Source organism: Episyrphus balteatus, chromosome 4, assembly GCF_945859705.1.
Source record: "Episyrphus balteatus chromosome 4, idEpiBalt1.1, whole genome shotgun sequence".
In the NCBI taxonomy this organism is placed as follows: Eukaryota; Metazoa; Arthropoda; class Insecta; order Diptera; family Syrphidae; genus Episyrphus; species Episyrphus balteatus.
Window position 1 is genome coordinate 69530894 of NC_079137.1, and position 24670 is coordinate 69555563.

The 24670-nt window shown below is 29.3% G+C and overlaps 2 protein-coding genes across 14 annotated transcripts in view; one reads left to right on the forward strand and one right to left on the reverse strand.

The window, feature by feature from the left end:
* The window catches only part of LOC129919053 (B-cell receptor CD22), a 160424-nt gene that overhangs the window by 122824 nt on the left and 12930 nt on the right, over positions 1 to 24670 (reverse strand). The gene's annotated exons all lie outside the window — the stretch shown is intronic.
* LOC129919056 (40S ribosomal protein S8-like) lies at positions 7751 to 8403 on the forward strand. The gene has a single exon (XM_055999877.1). The coding sequence runs from the start codon at positions 7768 to 7770 to the stop codon at positions 8386 to 8388; it is 621 nt and encodes a 206-aa protein (XP_055855852.1). The 5' UTR covers positions 7751 to 7767; the 3' UTR covers positions 8389 to 8403.

A 24670-nucleotide genomic window follows, 5' to 3' on the forward strand; every position in this document is an offset into this window, starting at 1 on the left:
CATCTTTAAAAATTATATCTTACGAGGGAAATCCTTAACAAAAAAAAATATATATAATATACCTAGTTTGAAGATTTAGCTCGAAAAGTAGCTATTATTCAAACCGATATTTCATAAGAAATGTACATATTTGACCTTAAAATGAGGTATGCCATTGAGTTTCTTTTATAAATTAAATCTTTTTGAAAACAAAACTTGAAATCGTTAGAGCCTTATTTTTTAAAAAGTTTCTGCTTATAAATATACCTATATACACATTTTTCATTTGTTTTTATTACTAAGAAGTTATTAATAAATATAAAATTTAAAAAAAATGGTCAACTCAAAAAAATTGATTTTTTCATTTGAAAAAGTTTAATTTTTCTCAAAAGCCGCTTCTACGATGTTGATTAAAAAAGCCAAGTATAAGATTTTAGATAAATTGTCTTACTAAATCAATAATTTGAAATAATTTGTAAGAAATTAGTTTTAAGCAAACGGCTTTGAAAATTTTGATTTTTTTTCTAAAAATGCATCTTAATAATAAAAAAAAAACAAAAAAAAACAAATTGTATACTGTTTTTACCGACTTCCAAAAAGGAGGAGGTATTCAATTCGCCTGTATTTTTTTTTTTTTTTTTTTTTTTTTTTGGTTGTTTTGATAATTCTTTTTGCATTGGAAAGCTGGTGGCTGCAATGTGGTCCCATTTCAATTTCGTTCAGTTAAAGCCATAGGAACTATTAGAAAAGCCATAAAACCCAGTTTTGATCCATGGAAGAAGGTATCTTAAAAAAAAAAAACACTTTATATCGTTTGAACTTTGTCATGTGCTGAATTCAAAACTGTTTACGTATTTATTTCTACCACGTCTTGTTTTTGAACTGTACTCATTACTATTTTCCGCAATTCGACCGAAAGTGAATTGAAATCACTTTTCAATTTTAAGTGAAATGGATCTTCGATCGATTTCGACAACTTCTTAAATGCTTCGAACTGTCAAAACTGAAGTATCATAAATTTTTATTTTGTTTCTAAAGTAAAATTATTACTGCTGCTTTGAGCATGGATGCAATTTAATTTACAATTATAATGAAAAAAAGCTGAATTTAAAAGAAATAAAATGCACGACTGGGGTCGCACGAACTTGCTCTTAGAGTTAAAGTTGCTTAAATTTTTAAGACTTTTTATAAAAAAATAAAATAAAAAAAAATAAAATTCGTTTTTTAAAAAAAATAAAATAAAATCTGAAATTAAATTGCCCTCCAAAACAAGTATGCAGTTTTGATTGATATATTAACATGCATTTTTAGAAAAAAAAATTTCAAAATCGTTAGAGCCGTTTTTTAAAAAACTAATTTTTTATAAATAATTTTTTGGAAAAAAAGTTTAAAAATAAAATTGGTATGCCATTTTGTATAAATCACTAATCAACATCTAAAAACAAAATTTCAAAAAAATTAAGTGTCCCGTTTTCGAAAATTTGATTTTTCAAAAAAAAATTTTCAAAATTTTTTTAAAAATCCAAAAATTATTTTTTTCAAAATTTTATTTTTGGCTTACATTTAAATTATATAAATGCTTCTTCACAAAAAGTTTTGTTGAAATCGAATAATTAGTTTTGGAGATAATCGGATTTGAAAAAAACGGTTCTATGGCAGGTACCGTTAATAATGATTTTGAAAAAAAAATTTTTTCATTAGAAGATAGACCTTAACTTTAAACTAACACTTGAATTTTTTAAACAAAATCGTTAGAGCCGTTTTCGAGATATTTCAATTTTACTAAAATCGGTATATGACAAGTACCGTTATTTTTGGTCCAAAAAAATTAATTCCAAAAACCCCTCTGGAGAGTCGCCAAATAACGCTGCATACCAGGTTTGACATCAATCGGTCCATCCGTTTAGGCTGTAGCTCCTTATACAGACAGACAGACAGACAGACTGACAGGCTGACAGACAGACAGACAGACAGACGGACTTCCGGGACCCAGTTTTTTGGCATTGTCTACCATCGTAATGTCATGGAAAAATGTTATCTCAACTTTTTTTTTTTGTACGAATGCATAACTTGATATATAGTACCTATATCGCAAGTAAAAATAAGTAGACATATTTTTCGAGACATATCCAATATGTATGTAAGTGAAATGCAGAACATGGGCGATATTATTGCAATTTGTAAATACTGAAGTAAAAATTAATTAGGTAAAGTGTAAAGCGAATGACGTGCAAACACAGAGGCAGTGATGAATTATGATATAAATAAATTAAGAACAAATTTTGTCCAAAGATTGCAGATTCATTGAAAAAGGCACCAATTTCACTTACAGAAACAAAGTGAACTGATTTCGATCAGAAAATCCAAAATGAGTGAAAAAATGCAAAACATTTAAATTCACTATCGTAAAGTGAATGCACAAAAAGTAAAATGCAGAACGTGAAAGTCTGAAAAACTAATTTTCAGAAGCGCAAACTGGAATTTCCTTAAAGAAATTAGTTATGTTGACCACAAAGATTTTAAGTTACCAAATATTTCTATTATCTTTGAGAAAAATATTATTTTGAAAAAAAGTAAATATACTGAAGACGATCAAATACGGTGTTTAGAGTTTTCATAAGAAGTTTTACAAAATTTAACGGTGATGTAATTCGACGCCAAAATACAAAAAAAAATATTTGAAGAATTCCGAATTGGAATAGAATCCGAAAAAAATGTATCCCAACCCTCAACGTCAGCTAAGGCCTTTACTCAAACAAACACAAACAGCCTTTTCAGAATTTGGAGGGGGCTCAAATATCTGAGCTGCCTCTAAATCTCTAAGATTTACGAACAAGTTTCAGTTAATCATGTACATTATGAAGAAATCAGCTAAATAATAACATTGTCTTGGAGGCTTGGGGGGGGGGGGCTTGAGCCCCCTGAGCCCCCCCTCAATACGCCACTGATGGAAGTCGGTTTTGTTTTTTGATAAAAAAGATTATTTGAGCTCAAATTCATTTCAGATTTGTTTTTTTTTTTTTTTACTCTGAAGTACGAATTTTAGGTTTTTTGTTTAATTTACCAAATTTGTATGTAGGTTTATTTAAAATTTTAAGTAGCTTTAACACTAAGAAAATTTTTAAAATACAAAATCTACTGCTAATTCACTGAGCCAAAAAACAATGTAAAATCAATCGAAACCACTTTGAATCAATGGAAAATCACTACATTTTTAGCCTAAAGTGGAAAATGATTGAATCAAAGTAGCACACTTTAAATCTAAGTTGTTCACACATTAAAAAAAATAAAAAAAAGTAAAACTGGCATCCGCTGGGGATCGAACCTGCTATACCTGTGTTGACAAGCTTGTGCTTTACCACTGTGCCATCTCACTTATTGATGTGACAAACTGTAAGTTAACCATTTGACGATTTTTAGAAAATTAAAGAATATATTTTTCACCATTGATTCAATGTAGAACGGATTAAAAATTACTATGCGTTTTTTCTCTGGGTGTTGGGCTAGAATTCCTGATTTTTATGGAGAATGTATTGATAAAGTTTGGCACATAAGAATAAGATGCCTTTAAGGCCCTTTAAATCAATAGGTCTCAATTAGACACCTGAACAATATTTCGAAGAAATTGACAAGTACTAAAAGTAACAATTTGTAAAATGACAATTTGATTGTTGTCCTAATTATGTCCCATAAACAAAATTTGTAGAATTGTCGAAAAATCTGACAAAATTGTTAAGAATACGGATTCAAAAAAAAATTATTACAATGAATTGTTACTAACTATCTAATTATTAAAGGTATTTCAAAGTTAACACACGCATAAATAAAAATCTCTTAGTACCATTTAACAACCTGTTAACCTAAATTATAAATTCTATTAAGGAAATATTTCCTTTAACACAAATTAAATGCCATCTTCATTTTCTAAGATGTCATCATATCTTTTCTAGTTTCCTATATAAAAATTCACAAAAAGACTTACTGATACTTAAGAAAACTGCAAATGACTTTTAACCTAATCACTACCAACAAACTACTAAACTTAAAATATATAGATATAAAGATTGGTATAAGGTAGGTTTCGATAGGAATAAGGTAGGTTTTTAAATAAAAACTTTATCTCAAGAAAAGTAAAGAAGTTTTTCCTTGTGTTTAATCAACTTGACATTTCTCTCTAAAGAAAGTAAAACAGTCAATTTGCATTTCAAAATAATGTTAAAAGAGAGAATCTTCTGGAAAACACACAAAAAAGGAAGAAAAAGAAGGAACAGAAAAAACAGAAGAAGAAGTAGTAGGAGCAAACACTAATCAAGCGTAAAATGCGTTTCATTAAAACTTTCTCTTTATACAGAGAATACCTAGTGTGTATACTGATAGTTACTAGAAAAACAAACTCGAAGGATGGTAAGAAAAATAGTTTTACACAAACAAACAACAAAAGAAAGAAAAAAAAAAACATAGAAAAAACATAGAAAAACTTATATGAGATGTTGTTATAATTAAAACAAGGACAAGAATATCCTCTCTCAAGTCTCTCCGCATCACAACAAAAATAAGGAACCTTTTCTCTTGTGACAAAATCATGCTCAAAGTTTTTTTTGTTTTCTTGGAAAAATATAATAAATTCAACCATCAACAACATGTCGTATGCAAAAGTTGATCATTTTATTAAAAAACTTCAAATTAGACTAGGATTTCTTTCTGTTGCTATCTCTTTCTCTCAGGTAGGACCTTCTCTGGTGTATGCGGCTGATGTGATTTAGTATGGACTTTTAAATAAATAGAAGCAACAAGAACGCATTTTGATAGGCGAGAGGGGGGGGGGGGTTCTGTAACAACAGGGAAAATAATTAAGTCACACGAAAAGTTTTGTCAGTTGCTGCTCAAGAAAAGACGAAGGGAAAAACTTCTTGCAGTTACATTTTCTTATGATTAAGGTAAGGCATCAAGTTTGTAAAAAAAAAAGTCCTTTTTTATAGATACTACACCTGCCTTTTCCCCGACTTCAACAACACAAACTTGAAGACATATTTCAACTTTTTTTCTAAATTATGTTCCAAAGTAGGTATTTTACGTTTTTTTATTTTTTTGAGTAAACACTGAAACTCTCAGCGTAACACCGGGATACCTTAGCTATTTATTTAAAACTTTTTTCTTACAATTTTCTCGAATTTTCTTTTAGGGAATGAGAAAGTCCTTTTATTTTTTTTTGGCTCACATTTTTCACAAAAAAAAAAAAAATACAAAAAAAAGTATGTAAAACTTTTTTAAACTATGCAACAAAGCCAAGATTGTTTTGTTTGTTGTTGTTTGAATGTGGAAAAGAAATGAAGGTATGTGGTTGATGGGCACATAAATAAGCCAAATAAAATGAACAATAAACAAAAATACTATATATACGCCAAATGTGTATAACGTAGTTATATCAAACACTCCATTTGCATTGCAGGAAGGATACTTACATAAATTATACGTTCGAAAGTTTGTCCTGGTATACGAATGTTACACAAAAGTGTGTGGTATAAATATATCATATCGTCATCGTTCGTCTTTACCTTATACAAATATGTAAAAGAGAAAGGTTTTCAAAAAAGGAAACTTGCGTCAGTTTTGAAAAACAACGACGATGAGTACTATGTAGAAATAGAACTTTGATACGAATATAGAATATAGGTACGATAGTAGTGTCGTGGAGGAGGGCTTGTCACTAAAAACTGAAAGGTGTTTGAATAAATATTTTTGTTTTGTTTGTTTTACTAATGATGCGGCGACACGTCAGAGAGGATTATAACTGAATTTCTTGACTATATATACAGAATAAATTTATTATTATGAATAACAAGTTATTTTTTTGCATATATAAATCTGCATCTGGAGGAAGATTTTAAGGATTTTAAAGGATTTTATACATAATTACGAAATCAAGAAGAGTAGAAAGTCTGTTTTTAAGAAACTTATTATTAGAATGATTAACCAACATAATGGTTATTTAAAAAAAAAACTTGTTATACAGGGTGTCCCAAAAGTAATGGAACAAACAAAATATGACGATAGGCCAACTTAAGGACACTCAGAATTTGGAAACTTGTTCATACCAATTCCTTATGGTTTTCGATTAAATGCAGTTTTTGTGAAATTTTGAAAAATCCCTACTTTGTTAAAGAAAAATGGTTAAAAAAATACAAAAAACAGTAGATTTTGAGAGTCCATATTTTATCCCAGTTTTAGCCGTAGGTATTCAATTTTGTGACCATTACGTTTTTTTTTACTTTAAATGTTCAATATATCAAGATAAAAAAACCATATAAAAAAAACATAAAAAATGTCGTTTTTTTTAAAATATTTTTTCTAAAGTTTTTTACAATGTCTTTATTTCACTATTTTTTTAAAGTATATGTACCCATCGATAGAAAATTGAATTATCTACAAAAAATTACTTAATACAAATTTTCAAATTCGGCTTGCTTATCAAGTTATATTCAAAAACTCAGAAAAAGTCGAAAATATTGATCGTTGCGAAAATGGTCATATCTTTATAACTAATCCATAGATTTTGAAGAATTCTGTTTATCTTTGCCAGAAAGTGTACTACACAAAAAAACAACTATGAGGATTCCAAAGATTTTGATTTTTTCTTTCAGTAGGTAATAAAGTTTTCTTTGCAAAAATTTCCTTAAAATCGGAGTGACCCAGAAAAGTTATTCTAGTTTTTCTTGTTTATTTACTGAGCTTTCCGGCACTAAATTTTCTGTTCAGATTAATCGTTTATTACTCAAGATATAGCCCGAATACTAAGTAGGCTGGAAAAAACAACGACAAAAAGCTTTGAAAAGTCATATCTTAAAAACGTATTTTTATATAGAAATTTGGAAAAAAAATAAAATTGGTTAAAAAAAAAAATACAATAAAATCTGAAATCAAAATGCCTTCCAAAACAAGTATGCAATTTTGATTGATATACTAAGATGCATTTTTAGAAAAAAAATTTTCAAAATCGTTAGAGCCGTTTTTCAAAAAACTAATTTTTTTTAAATAATTTTTTGGGAAAAAGTCTTAAAATAAAATTGGTATGCCATTTTGTAGAAATTACTAATCAACATCTTACAACAAAATTTCAAAAAAATTCAATGTCCCTTTTTCGAAAATTTGATTTTACAAAAAAAAATATATTTTTTTTTAATTTAATTCTTGGTTCATATTTAAATTATATAAATGCTTCTTCACAAAAAGTTTCGTTAAAATCAAATAAGCAGTTTCGGAGATAATCGGATTTGAAAAAAAAACGGTTCCATGGCAGGTACCGTTAATACTGATTTTCAAACAAAAATTTTTTTCATTAAAAGATAGACCTTAGCTTAAAATTACTACTTGAATTTTTAAACAAAATCGTTGGAGCCGTTTTTGAGATATTTCAATTTTACTAAAATCGCTATATGACAAGTACCGTTATTTTTGATCCAAAAAAATTAATTCCAAAAACTCCTCTGGAGAGTAGCCAAATAACGCTACATACCAAGTTTGACATCAATCGGTCCATCCGTTAAGGCTGTAGCTCCTTTACAGACAGACAGACAGACAGACTGACAGACAGACAGACAGACAGACAGACAGACAGACAGACAGACGGACTTCCGGGACCCACTTTTTTGGCATTGTCTACCATCGTAATGTCATGGAAAAATGTTATCTCAACTTTTTTTTTTGTACGAATGCATAACTTGATATATAGTACCTATATCGCAAGTAAAAATATTGGGATTGAGTATCCTTCTCTGTTTTTACTCCAAGATGGGTATAAGTCGTGATAGCGCTCATAAGCGAAGGGCCACTGGTGGCAAACGCAAGTCCCTCCGCAAGAAGAGGAAGTTCGAGTTAGGACGTCCAGCAGCAAACACTAAACTCGGTGGTTCACGTATCCATCAAGTCCGCAACCGTGGCGGTAATGTCAAATACCGTGCTCTCCGTTTGGATACCGGCAATTTCTCGTGGGCCTCCGAAGGTGTTGCCCGCAAGACCCGTATCATCGATGTCGTGTACAATGCCTCCAACAACGAGTTGGTGCGTACCAGTACGCTGGTAAAGAATGCCATCATCGTGATCGATGCCACTCCATTCAGACAGTGGTACGACTCCCATTACATCTTGCCTTTGGGACGCAAGCGTGACCCCAAACACGCTAGCAAAGACGATGAGAACGATGTTCTCAACAAGAAGCGCAGCGATCGTGTGATGAAGAAATACTTGGATCGCCAAAAGCACGCCAAGGTTGAGCAGGCTTTGGAAGATCAATTTATTTCTGGACGTATTCTTGCTTGTGTATCATCCCGCCCAGGACAATGCGGTCGTGCTGATAGTTACATTCTTGAAGGCAAAGAACTTGAATTTTACCTTAAGAAGATTAAGAAATAAAAACGAAGCGCTATGCAAACAATACATGAAGACGACAAAATTATACTTTAAAGTGAAATCACTTCTGAAGTTATGATAGGTCTAAATTGACAGCACTTCCAATGATGGCAATTTTTAACATGTACATATTTGTAAATAATCGATACGTTTTTCTTAAACTGAATATCTAGTGCAGATAGATTATGAAATTCAATCGAAAAAAGTATCCACTATCAAGAAAAAAAAAAACTTAATTGAAAAAAAAAAAAAAAAAACTTCCATCATCCTCAATCTTCTCGGCCTACCTTTATAGACTTTTGTGTACCTAATCTATATGATTTCATTTTCTTTTCAAAAGAAATATTATTTTTTTTATTCGTTTGTTTGTAATACCTCTAATTACAAACACTAAGGGAGGAGACTATATAAAAAAGAGACCAATCTTTTGAACTTGTGATTCCTTTTACAAACAAAAATAAAAAAAAAAAAATCCCACAAAGATCTCATTTCTTTGAGTTTTATATTTTTTTTTTTTTTTAATTTTCTTTGCTCTTTAACTTTATGTGTTAAGCAGCTTATTATGGTCTTATTTCGTTTATACAATAATTAAGAACACTGTGTACTGTAAAAATTATGTTTTTTTTCTTTAATACCTACCTACTTAATTTTTTGTAAACATTTGAAGAGTCTTTTGTAAAAAAAATAATTCGTGAGATTACATATTTCTATTATTTGTCAATGATAAATTAAGTAATTTATATTTATAATGTACTCATTTTATAAGTACATACTTTTGGGTACTCAATGTCTATTTTTAAAAGTGTACCTAATATTGTTCTTTTTCTGACAACATAAAGCTTGGTCCAGTCAACTTAACGACACCCTCTTGAAACCTGCTAAAGGTTCCTACCTCATTACGTTTCCAATAAAAAGAAAGAAAACGAATTTCTACGTGCTCTTAAGTACGATACCTTATCAAAGACAAAGGTACACAATATAACACCCCAAGTGTTAAAACAAAATAGCATAAAAAACAATAAGAAAGAAAAGAACTAACCATCAGAACTCTTAATATAATGTATAACTGCCGCTTAAGACTCAATTTTTATATTATTTAGGGTCGATAAAAGAAAAGAGAAACAAGTTATTAAGAAAGTACACTAAAAACACTTCAATCACACATTGTCTTCATTTTTTTCTTCTTTTTTTTGTATTTCTTTGGACTCTCCCCTTTTTTCAAGGGGCTTTTTTTTATTTCAAAACGAAAAAGAAGAAAAAAAAAAAACAAAAGACAACAATATTATTTTTTGTGTTATAGGGGAGAAAACCAGACCATAGTTGGTATTCCTTAGAATAACCCACCCAACCATGGAGTAGCCATCTGTTGCGCTGTTCTCTCTCCCCCACAAACACACCCTCACTCTTGGTTTTGATGAATTTACAACATTAAAAGAGAGGTGCAAATGCCAAAAAGAAAAGTGATATTTTAGAGGGAACTTTGACAAGCCTGACAAGACTTCTATGACGACTTTCAGGACAAAATTTTTTGACATGCGACATTCAGCATAGATTTCATTTTCTTATAACAACGGCTCATCGCAAAAGTGAGGTTGAAAGTGGAGTTTTTAGGGTGGTATAAAGTATAGGCTTTTTGCACAATAAATTCTTTACTTTCTTGGAAGAAATACCAAGGGGATAGAAATGAAAAAAAAAAAAAGAAATTATTGCTGACAGATTATCACGCAAAAGCTGTTAAAGCCAAAAGTGTTGACTTGGCAAAGACAATAAAATTTATTGAAACAGACTTTGTCATTTGGATAAGTATATTGTAAAGAGTTGTTCAACAGAAGAAAGGTAGGATGTCTCTCCTTCATTATGCCATGTCTACTCAAAGATTATTGCGTGAGTTTGTATCTTATTTTATGAAAACGCAAAATAGACATTCAAAAGACATTTGTTAATTAAAATACAATAATTGTATTTTTTTTGGTTGTTTGTTTTCATAAACGTGATTAAGGGGCTATGACTAGAAAAAAGAGTGAAAACAAATCGAAATAATAAAGGTACGTTTGATATTATTAGTTAAACACGAAAAAACACTTAAAACTTTTAACGATCAACAATTGACATGCAATATTTTAGCCTTAGGGTAATATAACTTTTAATTCACACTTTAATACACTTAATAGGGTTAGAAAGGTGATCAAAGGTATTCAATAAGTTAAAAAAAAAAATAAAATAACAAATAGGAGCCCAAACACGAAATAGGTACATTCCAACGTCACGTACAGACATTCCTTTTCTTATTATTCTTTATAATTTCTAACTTTTTCGTTTAAACTAAATCTTAAAAAACGACTGTATTTGTCACAGACACCATACATTTTCGACAGACACAAAAAAAAAGAAAGTCTTAACTATCTTAATCAAGAGACTTCAAATATAAAAAAGAACGTCACGTACAGACAATTAAAGTAAACCAAACAATTGTGTGAATAACGAAGGTTAAATACACTGGTCTGCAAGGAAACTATACTTTTCTAAAGGATTTTTGTATGCTGATTTAGAATCCGAAGTCAAAATTGGCCTAGCACGTCACGTTTTTAGAATATTCCCGTTAGAAAATCTCGAAAACCCTTTTTTTTGCTGTTTTCGAAGCAGTATTTCGGCGTTTTTCGCAACTAAACTAGTCACGGTTTATAAAAGAACTTTTTTTTCTTTCGTATGCAGTTTCAATCTAATTAATATCTCTTTTCTTATTCGAGATATATCTAAATTTAAGTAAGTTAAGTAGGTTTGGCACATCTTAATATAAAGAAATTCATCATTAAAAATTCATATTTCTTTCTCCCAAGAAAAAAAAGTATACTTTTCTAATAGATCTTAATATGCTGATTTAGAATCCGAGTTCAAAAAATTTCGAACAGCTCCTGTTTTTGAGATATAGTAGTTTTTTTTTAAAGATTTTTTAACCAAAAACTTGATTTTGTGATTCTCTAACGCGTATATCTCAAAATCCTGATGTGCTAGATTCTTTTTGACTTCGGATTCGAACTCAGCACATCGAAAACTATAAGAAAGTATAGTTTTGTTCCTGGGAGAGACAAATTTTAAGATTTAGAAGGTAGTGTATCGAATTGTTTATCACAGATAAGATATTTCTAAAAACAGAAAAATATTATATAAAATTACAAAACACGTAGAAATTGTTTATTAATGTATTTTATTATTGTTTTCTCTACATATTTGACTTTTCATATAAAACGGGCGGGGCGTTGAGATTTTACATTTTCCCAAATTAAAGTGTTTTTGTTCATGTGGGATTTACTAAAAACTACAGGATTTCAATATTTTTGCTGTTTTTGTCAATTGGTATCTTAAAATGTGTGTAAACCTTAATTAATAAATACACACAAATGTCATATGATAAATCATGTTATGAAAAATAAATCCTCCAAATTTAAGCTCAATACGAATATTAGTTTTATTTTTGTACTCTAGGTCAACCGAATCTAAAAGGGTTATTTTCTACAAACTACTCATATTTTTCAAAAAAACGGTACGTGCTAGAATTTTTCTGAAACCAGATTTAGTTTCAGGAAAGTCAAAACTTTAATAATTTCAAAAAATTATTTGAAGGAGAAAAAAAAAGATAAATTTTGCAGACCAGTGATATTTATAAAACTTAGGTTATGATGCATACATAATAACTATTGAAAGGCCTTGAAAAATGTCATAAGATCTTAAGTGAACACAAGAAAATGTTTTTTTTATCACACAGAGAGAAACTAAAGCAAAATTAACTTTATTTCTGGTATATTTACATTTAATTTAGTATATTTAACTGTTTTCTGGTATATTTAACTACACAAATTATTATTAAATATACCAGAAGTAATGTTATCCCTGACTTTATTTTTTCTCTTTCACGTTTAGAAAAAACTTACATTTTCATACAAATAGCTGATTTATTGCCATTTTGGTTTTGTATCAGAGATTTATAGTTTTTAAATTAGTTAAAAAAAAGTACACTGTTTTTTATTAATACAAGAAAATATTAATTTAAATGAATTTGTTCTAAAACGATTGCCATAAAAGAAATTATATTCTACTTACATCTGAGGCGTAATTTTAACCAAGCAACACATTTATTTTTTTTTTTTTCATGACTTAACGTTCTATGCAGAGTGTCATTTGCACATTTTATGCAACGTTACATTGCCTATAACCAGGAGGCTACCAAGACGCTTCCAACGATACCCCATGTGATTAATTGTTATAAGTTGTTGAGAAGTTGTGAGGAAACATGTGAACAGACAAAAACGTGTGTCTTCATATATTCCATCACAACTTCTGAACTAATTATCATAATTTGACAAATGAGGAATCGTTGGAAAGGACTTTTCTGTCCGCTGATCATAGATACTATGAAATTATATTTAATTCAGTATAGCGCTTTCTTACGACAAATTATAGAAAAAAATTTCACTTTTCACGGTCTTCGAAATCATCAAACATTTTCATATCTTTTCCATCCCATTGACCAAAAATCCAAGTCCAAAAAGTTTCAACCATTAGAACTATGAACAAAAAAGTATCAATTTCATTGCAACATCCTTTCCCCAATTATTATTATACATTTTCCTCAAATTCCAAATTGAAGCCACAAATGCATCATCAAAACTAAAAAGACATACAAAAATAGAAAACTAGCTGTGTGAGAATACGTAGATAGTTAGAAAAAAGATACATAATACTCCTACAACATGTTGTGGCCAGCAGCAGCCAGCTTTGACTATCACCTATCCAATTACCTGCGCATTCCCATGGCCATTATACGAGTAGTAGACACTGATGATGATCATGATGATGATGCTGATATAGATGATATACACGGCCACACCTGACTGGCTCAGAATATACTATATAGAAAACTATTCACAAAACGTATCCAATTTGAAGCTATATAAAGTATCTATCCATCTGACTTTTTTCTCCACACACATACAAACATATATTATAAACTTTTAGATGAAAAGAGAAAATTTGTCCAAAAACACACTACCTTACAAGTCTACACATTATCAACATGGAGAGAAAGATATTAAGGAAAAACTTCAGATGAAAATAAGTGACAACCTTGTTAGCTCTCAACATAACAGTTATCATATGAGAACATCATTTAATAGGAAATTGAAATTTATCTTGTATCTTTTTTTTAAATTTTTTTGCTATTAACGACGACGACACGACACAACCCTAAGGAATTCCGTTTCGGATGTCATTTTCATTTCCTTAATTTAAATTTCACATATTTCATATAGAAACGTAGGTTGAAGGTATCTATATAAGATACAAAGATACCTCGAACTTGAAATGAATCTTTTAGATATACAATTTGCAAATGCAATTAAAAACCAACCATTAGAAAAAAAAAGGAAATCTCTACACCAAAAAATACCAGAAATATCTCGAAACAAAGATACGAATATTGATTGAAAATGTATCTCTAAGGGGATTGCACCTTTCTGTGGTGTGTGTGGGAAGGGTCTGTTGCTGAGAAATTAGGAAAAATCGAACAAACATGTGTAACAGTTGCCCTTAAGTAATCACAAATTATCGACTAAGTAAATCAGGATTCAGGGATTCAAACACACAAAAAAAAATAAAGGTTCACACGTGGCACACATTTTTTGACAGGTGGATGTGAAGATACACATAATTTAGATACAGGTGTGCGTCTTAATACCTAATTATTGAAAAAGGGAAAATCAATCAGCTGTCCTAATTAGATGGAAGGCAGGTAAGAAGGCAGAGTTTGAGAATGATTTACACCTCTTGGGAGCACGCCATCTGCTGGGAGTATCTTTTTATCGAAGATGGGGGAAAAATCAAGAAGAAAAACTCACATCCGACAGATGCTGTTTAAAAGTAGGTAGAAACAAATTTTCCATCTTCTTTCTTTAAAAAAAGATATAAAAGATACACCAGATATAAGTTAAGAGATATTACATTCCAGATTAAATTATACCCCATGAGTTATTCATTGTCTTTTTCTTTATCTTTTATTTCATCTCCATAATTCATTTTCATAGTCGATTGTCAGAATTATGTCTTTGCTGCTGTTGCTACTCTTTGTTCTAAGATTCTGATCAAAGTTTGCATTTTCAAGAGTTATTTCTGCGTAATAAATATGAAAACCGAAACCAACTTTCTTGCAAGAGAAACTCTCTCTCATACCTATAAAATAACATCCTTGAAGAGGCTCAATTTGTACTCAAAATTCCATCCCCCCTCAAGTCACAGTCACAGAGGGTGTTGTATCGTGTTGTAGAGCTTTATTCTCAGTTTCCTGTTTTTCAATTATGAATTTGTTGTGCAGAAGGAGAAAAGTACCTAATACAATATCTACCTAATATTGAAACATTTTCCATCTTGTGAAAATTTATTGACTTGGAAAAGTCAAGTTGCAGAAAACAGAAAACAACAAAAAAAAAAAAGGAATGAACAAGAAAAAAAAAAAAAAAGTGAAAAATTATGAAAATTTTCAAAAGCACACATAAATAATATTGGATAGCAAGTAGCAGCAGCTTGGTAGCGAGATAATCGTAAATTTTGTTGCAAAATATACAAAAAAAAAAAAAAAAAAAAAACTCGAAAGATAATTCATTGCTTTAGATTTTCATATCCTGAATTCGATGATGATGGTGTGAGATTTTTTGAGTTTTTAGATTTTTTTTTTTGTTTTGTTTGAAAAAGAAAAGAGAGTGAGTTTTTGGTATAAGATTAAGAACATTTGCTAAGTGTTGCGACTTATAAATTTAAGCTATATACCCTCATTCTATAGTATCACCTCAAGGTGTGACGAAGGCTTTGAGGGTTTTTTTTTGTTGGTAATGGGGAATGGAATTTTGGTGTTTTTCATACTTCAAAGATTGAGATAGGGAAGATGCTGGGTATAGGAAGGTATATCAAGGCAACAAATAAACATAAGTTAAAGTGATTAATTGCTTGTAGATGACAGTGTCATGTTGTGTTGCAAAAAGAACATTAGGCTTCAATGATTTTAGGTATAATGGAAGAAGTTTTTTTTTTCAGTCTTTTTTTGGAATATAACTTTTTTTCACAGCTTTTTAGAAAATCAAAAAAAAAAAATAACACCATGGATGAATAAGGATTTTTTTTGTTTATTTTAATTATATTTATTGATTTTGAAGAACAATGTTTATAATCAATTAAAATAATTTGAGAGTTTCGTTTTTTTAAGGGAAGTAGGTACATTTTATGTGTGTAACACCCACTTGATATTTTATCCCTTTAAGTTTAATTAATGATAAAATTGGCTATCAATGAAATACTGAAAAGTTTTATCAAATTTTTGAAACAAAAAATATCTAGTTAAAATTTAATGAAAAAAAACGATTAAAAATTAAAAATTTGATAGGATATTCATTGTTTATGAGTTGAAACCCTTCAATTGGATCTATTTTAAAACCGCGAAAGACCAAATTTAATATTAATTAAAGTTTTAATAATTTGGTTTGGTTTCGTTGAACAATACTAATCACTGTACAACTTATCATCAAAAGCCAATCAAGGAATAATTCATCACAGGAAACATTTCAACAAAGAACATTTTTTAAACAAAAATTTCAAAAAAATCTCATTTCTAAAAAGGAAAAGAACATTCAAAGAAATTCCGATGACTTTGTTCGAATCGAACCTCGTGATGACTTTTCTTATGATGGGTTGTCCATGATGAGTTGTCTTATGATGATAATGAGCTGAGATATTATGTTGGGCTGATTCAAATTTTGAGACTTTTTACATTTTCTAAGTAAAACAAGCAGTTTAGCCTTATACAGGATGGCCTAAAAGTATTGGAATAATTGTGATTGTCTATCGTTTTGTCAGTCTTTTTGAACACTTTAATTGGTTAAAAACAAAATATTTTTGAAGTGAAAACTTCTTTAGTATCGTGATTTGAAAAAAGATGAAACGAAAAGGCGACACGAAAAAAAGATAAATTAATTAAATTTATACTGTAAGTAGGTAATTGAATAAACTATAATTGTGCAAAATTTTAATTATTTTTATATTCTAAATCCTGAGATAACGGTGAAAAGATGTCTTTTTTCCTAAACACGTTATATCTTTTGATCTAGAGCACATACAAATGTTATTTAACTTTAATATGCATGCTGAAAATAGTACCTTTCATTTGATATATCACAATTAACGGTACTTGCTCTACAAGTTGCACAATCTTAAATTGAAAAACTTGAAAAGTTCCTCCAAACACCTGTGGAGATTTGTTGCCGATGACCAGCATCGTAGAAATATGATTGAAGCGTCATGCGAAAGGTAAAATAATAAGCTTTCAGAAAATATTTATTATAGGTTGTCATTTTAAAAAATGGATTTAATGGTGTTAAAAAAGAAAAAAAAGATAGATTTTTTTGCTTTTTTGATGAAAACTGATTGGGTTGAAAAAAATCAAGCTCTTTTTGTAGATGTTGAATAGACATGGTCGATATTAACATTTTGAAATGAAACAACAAGCTTTCAGATAATATAACATTTATTATAAGTTCTCATAAAAAAATGAATTTAATGGTTTTGGAAAAAAAGAAGAAATTTTTTCATAGAAAATGATTTTTTTGAATAAATTATTTTTATACTTTTTGCGCATTGTAAAAATTTACGTATTTTAATATTGTAATTTTTTTCGAGAAACATTATTTTTTAAGGTTTCACTTCTACCACGTGTGAATTGCACACTTGATTTTTTTTTATTTTTTAAGTTATAAATGTTAGGCTTAGCATTTGTTTGAATCATTTTGACTTGCCATATACGAGTAGATACTATACAGGGTGTCCCTTAAAGAGATAAAGAAAGTTGTTCACTCAGAGAAAAATGTTGGTAATTTCAAGAATTTTATACTTTGTCTCAAGATTATATGTCGACTGAAAAGGTAAATTATCTTAAGTCGACTTAAAACGTTTTGCGATTTTTTGTTGAGTGCCATCCTAAAGGCCTACAGTTCTGTCTGATCGGCATCTTTCTATCTTATTCCTTTGCTTTTTTATGAACCAAAACAATTTTATCTTATGTTCAAAAGACACATATCGTCGTCGGTGTCATAAGAAAACCTCGTAACTCCACTTTTTTTCAAAAATGACTTTTGAATGACATTCTTTAGAAAATATGTCAGCGGAGCAACCCAGAAAATTTGGGGTCATTCCGAAAACTCTAAATAGACTTAAATTCAAATTTTGCACAGCGCGTTTCTTCCCAACTACTTACTCTGTTGTTTGTTTACTCTTTTGTCTTTCCTGTAAAATTTTGATTTTGGGAGTTACGAGGTTTTCTCATGAGACCGACGATATTCAAAACCTAAAGTAGACTTAAGATTATATTGGGTTAAGACTTTTTTAATTATTGTGAAATCTTAAATTATCTAATGTTGACTTAAGATATTTTCGCGCTTGCGAGCAGAAACAAAAAGTCATCCTTAAGTTGACATACACGGTTAAAAATTCTGGAGTATTTTTTAATACTTTTTGGGTTACATATAGGTCTACACAAGAAATGTATTAAAATTTAATACAAGACAAATATTAAAATTTTTTAGTTAATAAAAAATGTATTAAAATGTAATATAGTTGTATTAAAAAATAATACAGTTTATGTTAGAATTTAATACCAAATGTATTAAATTTCAATTTATTATTATATTAAAATTTAATCTTTTCATAATAATTTCTAATAAGAATTTTATTAAAAGATAATACAAAAATATTTCAATTCAATACCAAATGTATTTAAAGTTAATAATATGTATTCTTTTCCTACATTCATTACTGAAAATAAATATTAATCATAAATAATATAATCATATATAATATTATAATGGTGATATTATTGTCTCTATTTTATCTGTTTCACAAACTGTGGCATGTAAAATCTTATTGCCGATCAAAATTCATCTGCAATGTATGTATTTTGCTTCGAAAAAACACAAAGCGCCTTCAAATTAGTACAAATTTACAAATATTAATTATATACCTCAAACAATGGATTTTTTTCATTTTTAAAATGAAATAGAAATTAAAGGCCGACCTGACAGATTGGTGGCCATTTTTGACAAACTAATTTTGACAACGTTCGGAATATATTACCTTATTATGTGTACTGTGGCTGCTGACGTTTGATTAAAATTTAATATTCTCGTATTACAAATTAATGCTTTTTATATTAGTTTTTAATAAATTTTTATTATATTTTAATACAATTATATTAAAATGTAGTATAATTATATTAAAATGTAATACAATATACTCAAATATAATACAAAAATATTAAAATCTAATACAGCGGTATTAAAATTCAATACAAGATTAGAATTTAACAAACGGAGATTATTTTCTAATAATTTTTGTATTACAAGTAGTAAACTTAATACTTAAATATTGAAATTTAATACAAAAAAGATTAAAAATAATTTTAATATTTTGGAAGTATTAAAATGTAATATTTTTTGTATTGAAAATTGCTTTAATACAAGAGCTGTATTAAAAACTACTCCAGAATTTTTAACCGTGTAGGATACAATACTTTAAAAAATTCCGAAAGAGTGTGAAAAAGGCAAATCATCTTATGTCAACCTAAGATTTTAGAAATTAACATGAAATACAATTTATAGAAAAGCCAAACTATCTTAAGTCATATTTTTCTTTATAACTGGAAAAATATTAAAAATATATTTTTGAAATAAATTTCATAAAAAAGATCATAAAATTTGACATCTAAATGTTTTATACAGTTAAATCTACAATTGAAAGAATTTTTGGGAGGCAGCTTTGAAGTGTTTTTTTGCTCTCCTGAAAAATCATCAAAATTGACATAAGATAATTTACCTTTTCAGTCGAGATATGTGGGTTAAACAAATTCCCAACAACATATTCTTAATTTAAGAATACAAAGTGTTAAAAGCAAATATTTACATTATCATTTTGAGAATAAAATTTTGAACCAAAAACTTATTTCTTTTAAAACCAAAAGTATCAACACTAAAATTGTAGTAACAAAATAATTTTAAAGCAAGAATGGAAATCTTAGCTTTTTTTCAAGAATGCATTGTTGAGCAAAAAACAATTTTTTTTTCTCTGAGTGTTGTACACTAACGCTCTATCTGCAAAGTTGATACCACTTAGCGATTATTTAAAATAACTCTCACTTTGGTATACCTTTACTCATGTATAATGTACAATGTAAAGTTAGCATTTACATTTTTCGTGATATTTTTTCTGTTACCTATTTCTAATGACAGGATTTTCGTCTTAATTTTTAAAAGAGTAGAAATGAAAAGAATGTATCAAAAAAATGTTGAAACCTATATTTTTAGTTGGAATGGATTTTTTTTTAACAAATAGTTTCAATTTTGGATAAAATGTGCGTCCAATTACAGTGAAAGTGTACACCAAAAAACTGTTTTCTGTTTCGTCTTATGAATGCTTATGGTCATTTTTTCATCTTCTTTCGTCTTCGAGTTATGAATTTTGGCATTCCACAAAGCAAGGTACTTAGTCCGCATCTTTTTATTCTTTGTATTTTTGGTATCACATATTTTTAGAATGCTGGCCAGTTTGAAATTAAAATGAAATGCAATGAGATTTCATTAGCACAACAAATAATATTTAAATCAAGTTATGAATTAATTAAACTAAAATACAAAATTATTTTAACGAAAAAAAGATTCATTTAGATATTTCCATATATAAATAACCTCTTTCTTAATCTTTAAATGAATTCAAACTTCTTAGAAATCATGTCATCATGACAACACTCTCCCATGATTTATTTTAATTTAAAGAATTTTTCCTTCTTTATACTCTTAAAATCCTTTATTATATCTATTTGAACACTTCTGGCATAAATTTAAAATTAAAACAAAGATAATACAAACATGCTCATCAGATTTTTTGTTAGTATAGTTATAATGAATTACAAACATTCTAATTATCAAACACACACACACAGAGTCTTATAAAATCTTAATCTAACAGTCAGTTTATTTACATTTCTATTTCTTTTCATAAATATTTGCACTCCCCAACAAAAAAAAAATTAAATAAAATCACAAAATTTAATTTACAAAACATCTGTGTAGAGAGTCCTTTCGACCAAATCTTCTCATTTCTACTCTTTTTCTAAAGAAATTGTAAAGCATATATCCGCACCCTTCAACAACAAATTAGGTATACTCTCAATCTTGATATTTACAATGCTTAATTTTATCTTCAACACAAAAAAAAACACAAAACATCCAAAGTCTTCCAAAGAAATAATCTCATGAAATTCATTTTAATAAATTTATTATTTCCACCCAGGACGAAAAAAACATCTCGTGAGGATATTCTACACTATCCTCACCTCCCAACAGTGTCAGAATAATGCTGAAAAATGTAATTGCTAATTGGATGTCAAAAAAAAATGTTGGAAAAAAGGACACAAAACAAAACACACACAAAACAAGGATATAAAAAAAAAGCAAGACAAGATGACGGTTTAAGTTTTGTAAAAAAAAAGAATGAAAAGAAAAATTGAAAGGAGTAACGTGCGCTGTTGAAAAAAAAATTAATAAAAAAAATACAAAAACAGAAGAAAAATCTCATGAAAACGTAGAAAAAAAAAAGAAAAACAAAAAAAAAAAAATACCAAAAAATCTACATGAAAGACTCTCATTAAAAACTTTCAGGACCAATTCCGCGAACACGAACTAGAAAATCAGGCTATACACACACAAAACAGCCCAGCTTACACAACTCAGATAAAAAAAAGGAGGAAAGAAAAAGAATTAAAATTATAAAAATGGAGGACAACGAGGCACTGAGAAGCAACACACAAAAAAAAATTAGAAAAAAAAAAAATAAAAAAAAACAAAACTCAAGAATGACGGTTGAAGTTGAACCCATCAAACACACCCCCACAACCAACTCTGGCAATCTACCCCCACACTCACACCATATTGCTCCTTATATTCGTGCTCTGAGAATCCTTTTGACCGTTTTTTCTTCCTTCAATGAGTTTTCGTGTGCCATCATCATCATTATCATCATCATCAGCAGGATAAATATTAGCACAGTTCTCTCTTTTTTTTCTGCTGCTTTCTGCTTTCTCAGGAACAAAACAGAAAACTGAACTTCAACCCCTGGTGTCCTCAATTTCTTGTTAGTCCAGTCAAGTTATACTTTTGCTGAGAAATAATTCGCAACTGCAATTCGTACCTAAAATATGAAAGTACACTAGTACAGGAACTAAACCCCCCATTTTCCGAACAAATGTCTGGACGACTTTGGCCGCCATTTTGTTTTGAACAGTTTTGGGACTATCGCTTGTAGTTCGGCTAGTTTTGGTGTTAGAGAAAAATGTTATGAGACAAAGTTGTAGTAAATTTTATTTCCCACAAAATATATTTTATAACTTTTTACTCTAAAACCCACCATTTAGAAATTATAATGATTTTCGTAAAATGCTATGCTCACTTTTTTTTTTATATGCACCATAACTTTTTATTTTAAACTTTTATCAAAAAATTGTTGTTATAAAAATTGAAGAACTATTAATTAACTATGTTTTTCTTATATAAAGTTTTTTTCTCCGACGTACCGTTCCCTCACTAGAACGAAAAATCAATAAAAAAATTAGAAAAAACAGGGTGAGGGGAGAGCACGATAACTTTGGCGCTGAGATTTGATAACTGTATTTTGTAGAAGGGTTCAATACAAGTATTTTTTACTTTGGGAGGGGGGGTCTATCTAACCCCGTTTAGGCGGGAGGGGAAATTTTCTAAAAAACAACATAATATTTAAAAAAAATATTAAAAAACAACGGCAACACTAAGAGTTATGAAGGATATTTTTTTCAAAAGCCACAATTAAACGCTTTATTTTAATTTTTAAATAGTGTTTTTAAAATTAATAGTTTTTGAAATAATCGATCTCAAAGTTAAAATTAGCGAAACAAATTAAAAAAAAAACACATTCAATACTATATTTGTCAGGACCATTAATTTCAATACAAATTAACTATTACAATAAAACTACCTTCGCTGATTTTCTGTGCCTTCTTGTTTTTGAGAAAATTGAAAAATGAAACAAAAAAAAAAAACAGATTAACAATTTTTTATTTTTTTTTTTTTTGTTTTGATAACTTTGGTACTAACAATATCATAAACAAAAAAGATCTTATGTAGCTATTTATTACATATAGAGTTAGTTGAGAGCTTTATGCGTTAAAAAAAAAAAACATTTTACGCTCACCACATAGATGCTGAGAACCCGCAAAGCAGGGCAGGCAAGGTACTTTTAAGTTAAAAAACTGTTGACATTGGCGCCTACCTGACGACTTTTCGTACCCTAAGTGGAGCAGAAAATTGCCAACTTTTTTGTTGATGGCGAAAGTTATCAAAATAGCAAAAAAAAAAAAATAAGTGAACATCTGATAAAAAAGTATTTTTTTTAAATTTTCTCAAAAACAAGAAGTCATGAAATATACGGTTTTCAGTGTTTGACAGAAAATCAGCCAAGGTAGTTTTATTGTACCTAATAGTAAATTTTATATTGAAATTAATGGTCCTGACAAAAATAGTATTGAATGTGTTTTTTTTTTTAAATTTGTTTCGCTAATTTTAACTTTGAGATCGATTATTTCAAAAACTATTAATTTTAAAAACACTATTTAAAAATTAAAATAAAGCGTTTAATTGTGGCTTTTGAAAAAAATATCCTTCATAACTCTTAGTGTTGCCGTTGTTTTTTAATATTTTTTTTAAATATTATGTTGTTTTTTAGAAAATTTCCCCTCCCGCCTAAACGGGGTTAGATAGACCCCCCCTCCCAAAGTAAAAAATACTTGTATTGAACCCTTCTACAAAATACAGTTATCAAATCTCAGCGCCAAAGTTATCGTGCTCTCCCCTCACCCTGTTTTTTCTAATTTTTTTATTGATTTTTCGTTCTAGTGAGGGAACGGTACGTCGGAGAAAAAAACTTTATATAAGAAAAACATAGTTAATTAATAGTTCTTCAATTTTTATAACAACAATTTTTTGATAAAAGCTTAAAATAAAAAGTTATGGTGCATATAAAAAAAAAGTGAGCATAGCATTTTACGAAAATCATTATAATTCCTAAATGGTAGGTTTTAGAGTAAAAAGTTATAAAATATATTTTGTGGGAAATAAAATTTACTACAACTTTGTCTCATAACATTTTTCTCTAACACCAAAACTAGCCGAACTACAAGCGATAGTCCCAAAACTGTTCAAAACAAAATGGCGGCCAAAGTCGTCCAGACATTTGTTCGGAAAATGGGGGGTTTAGTTCCTGTACTAGTGTACTTTCATATTTTAGGTACGAATTGCAGTTGCGAATTATTTCTCAGACCTCCATACAACCAAATATAATTTGACTGGACTATGTTTTGCTTCTCTGATGAATCCTTTTTAAGTGTTTTTTTTTTTATTATTATTTTTTTGTTTTTCTTTCTTTTTGGTCCTGAGAAATTATATTAAATGTCAGACCATTCTACATGACTATAATCCATGGTCGTCGACGTGGTTGTTATATATAAAGACACAGGTGAAAAGTCTGCAAAAGGGTGCGCCGCCAGATGGAGCTGCTGTGGTAAAAACACACGCGACTCTGAGGCCAATGTCACCAGCACAGCACAAGTACTGCCACTCGAGATGTCATTGTTATTTTTTTTTGCTTTGTCCTAAGAGGAAAGGACTCAAGGAAGAACACAAAAAGGGCTTCAGAGAGAGAGAGAGCGAGAGAGAAAAAGAGTGCGAATGCACCGCCATCTACCCTCCCACACTCGCACAAAAGTAAATAAATCTTGAAGAAAAATTCCATTTTGGGTCTGGGTAAAGTTGGTTGGAGAATATCCTTGTGTCAGGAAATTGCGTCGCGACCAACCTTTCCCAGAATCATCCAACTTTGAATTGCACCTTCATCAGGAGAGGATGCCGTTGATCGTCTTATTCCTTAAGTCTAAAGCTGGGTAAAGAGCCTAAGACAAATTACAGCGCATTTTGTGTTTGAGAGAACTTATTGCGGGAATTGTTTATAGCATCAGTGGAAGGAAGCAAGATTCCACAATCCTTGAAAAAGAAAGATGTCGTTTTGGGAGACACAAGTTGGTAACTACCTTCTATACCAATCTACTACAAACAAGATGTGATGCAAAATTGTAATTCCTGTTGAACAAAAAACACACACACAAACCTGTGGATGG

Coding starts and splice junctions, on each gene's coding strand:
- LOC129919056 (XM_055999877.1), top strand. CDS start 7,768: ATGGGTATAAGTCGTGATAGCGCTCATAAGCGAAGGGCCACTGGTGGC.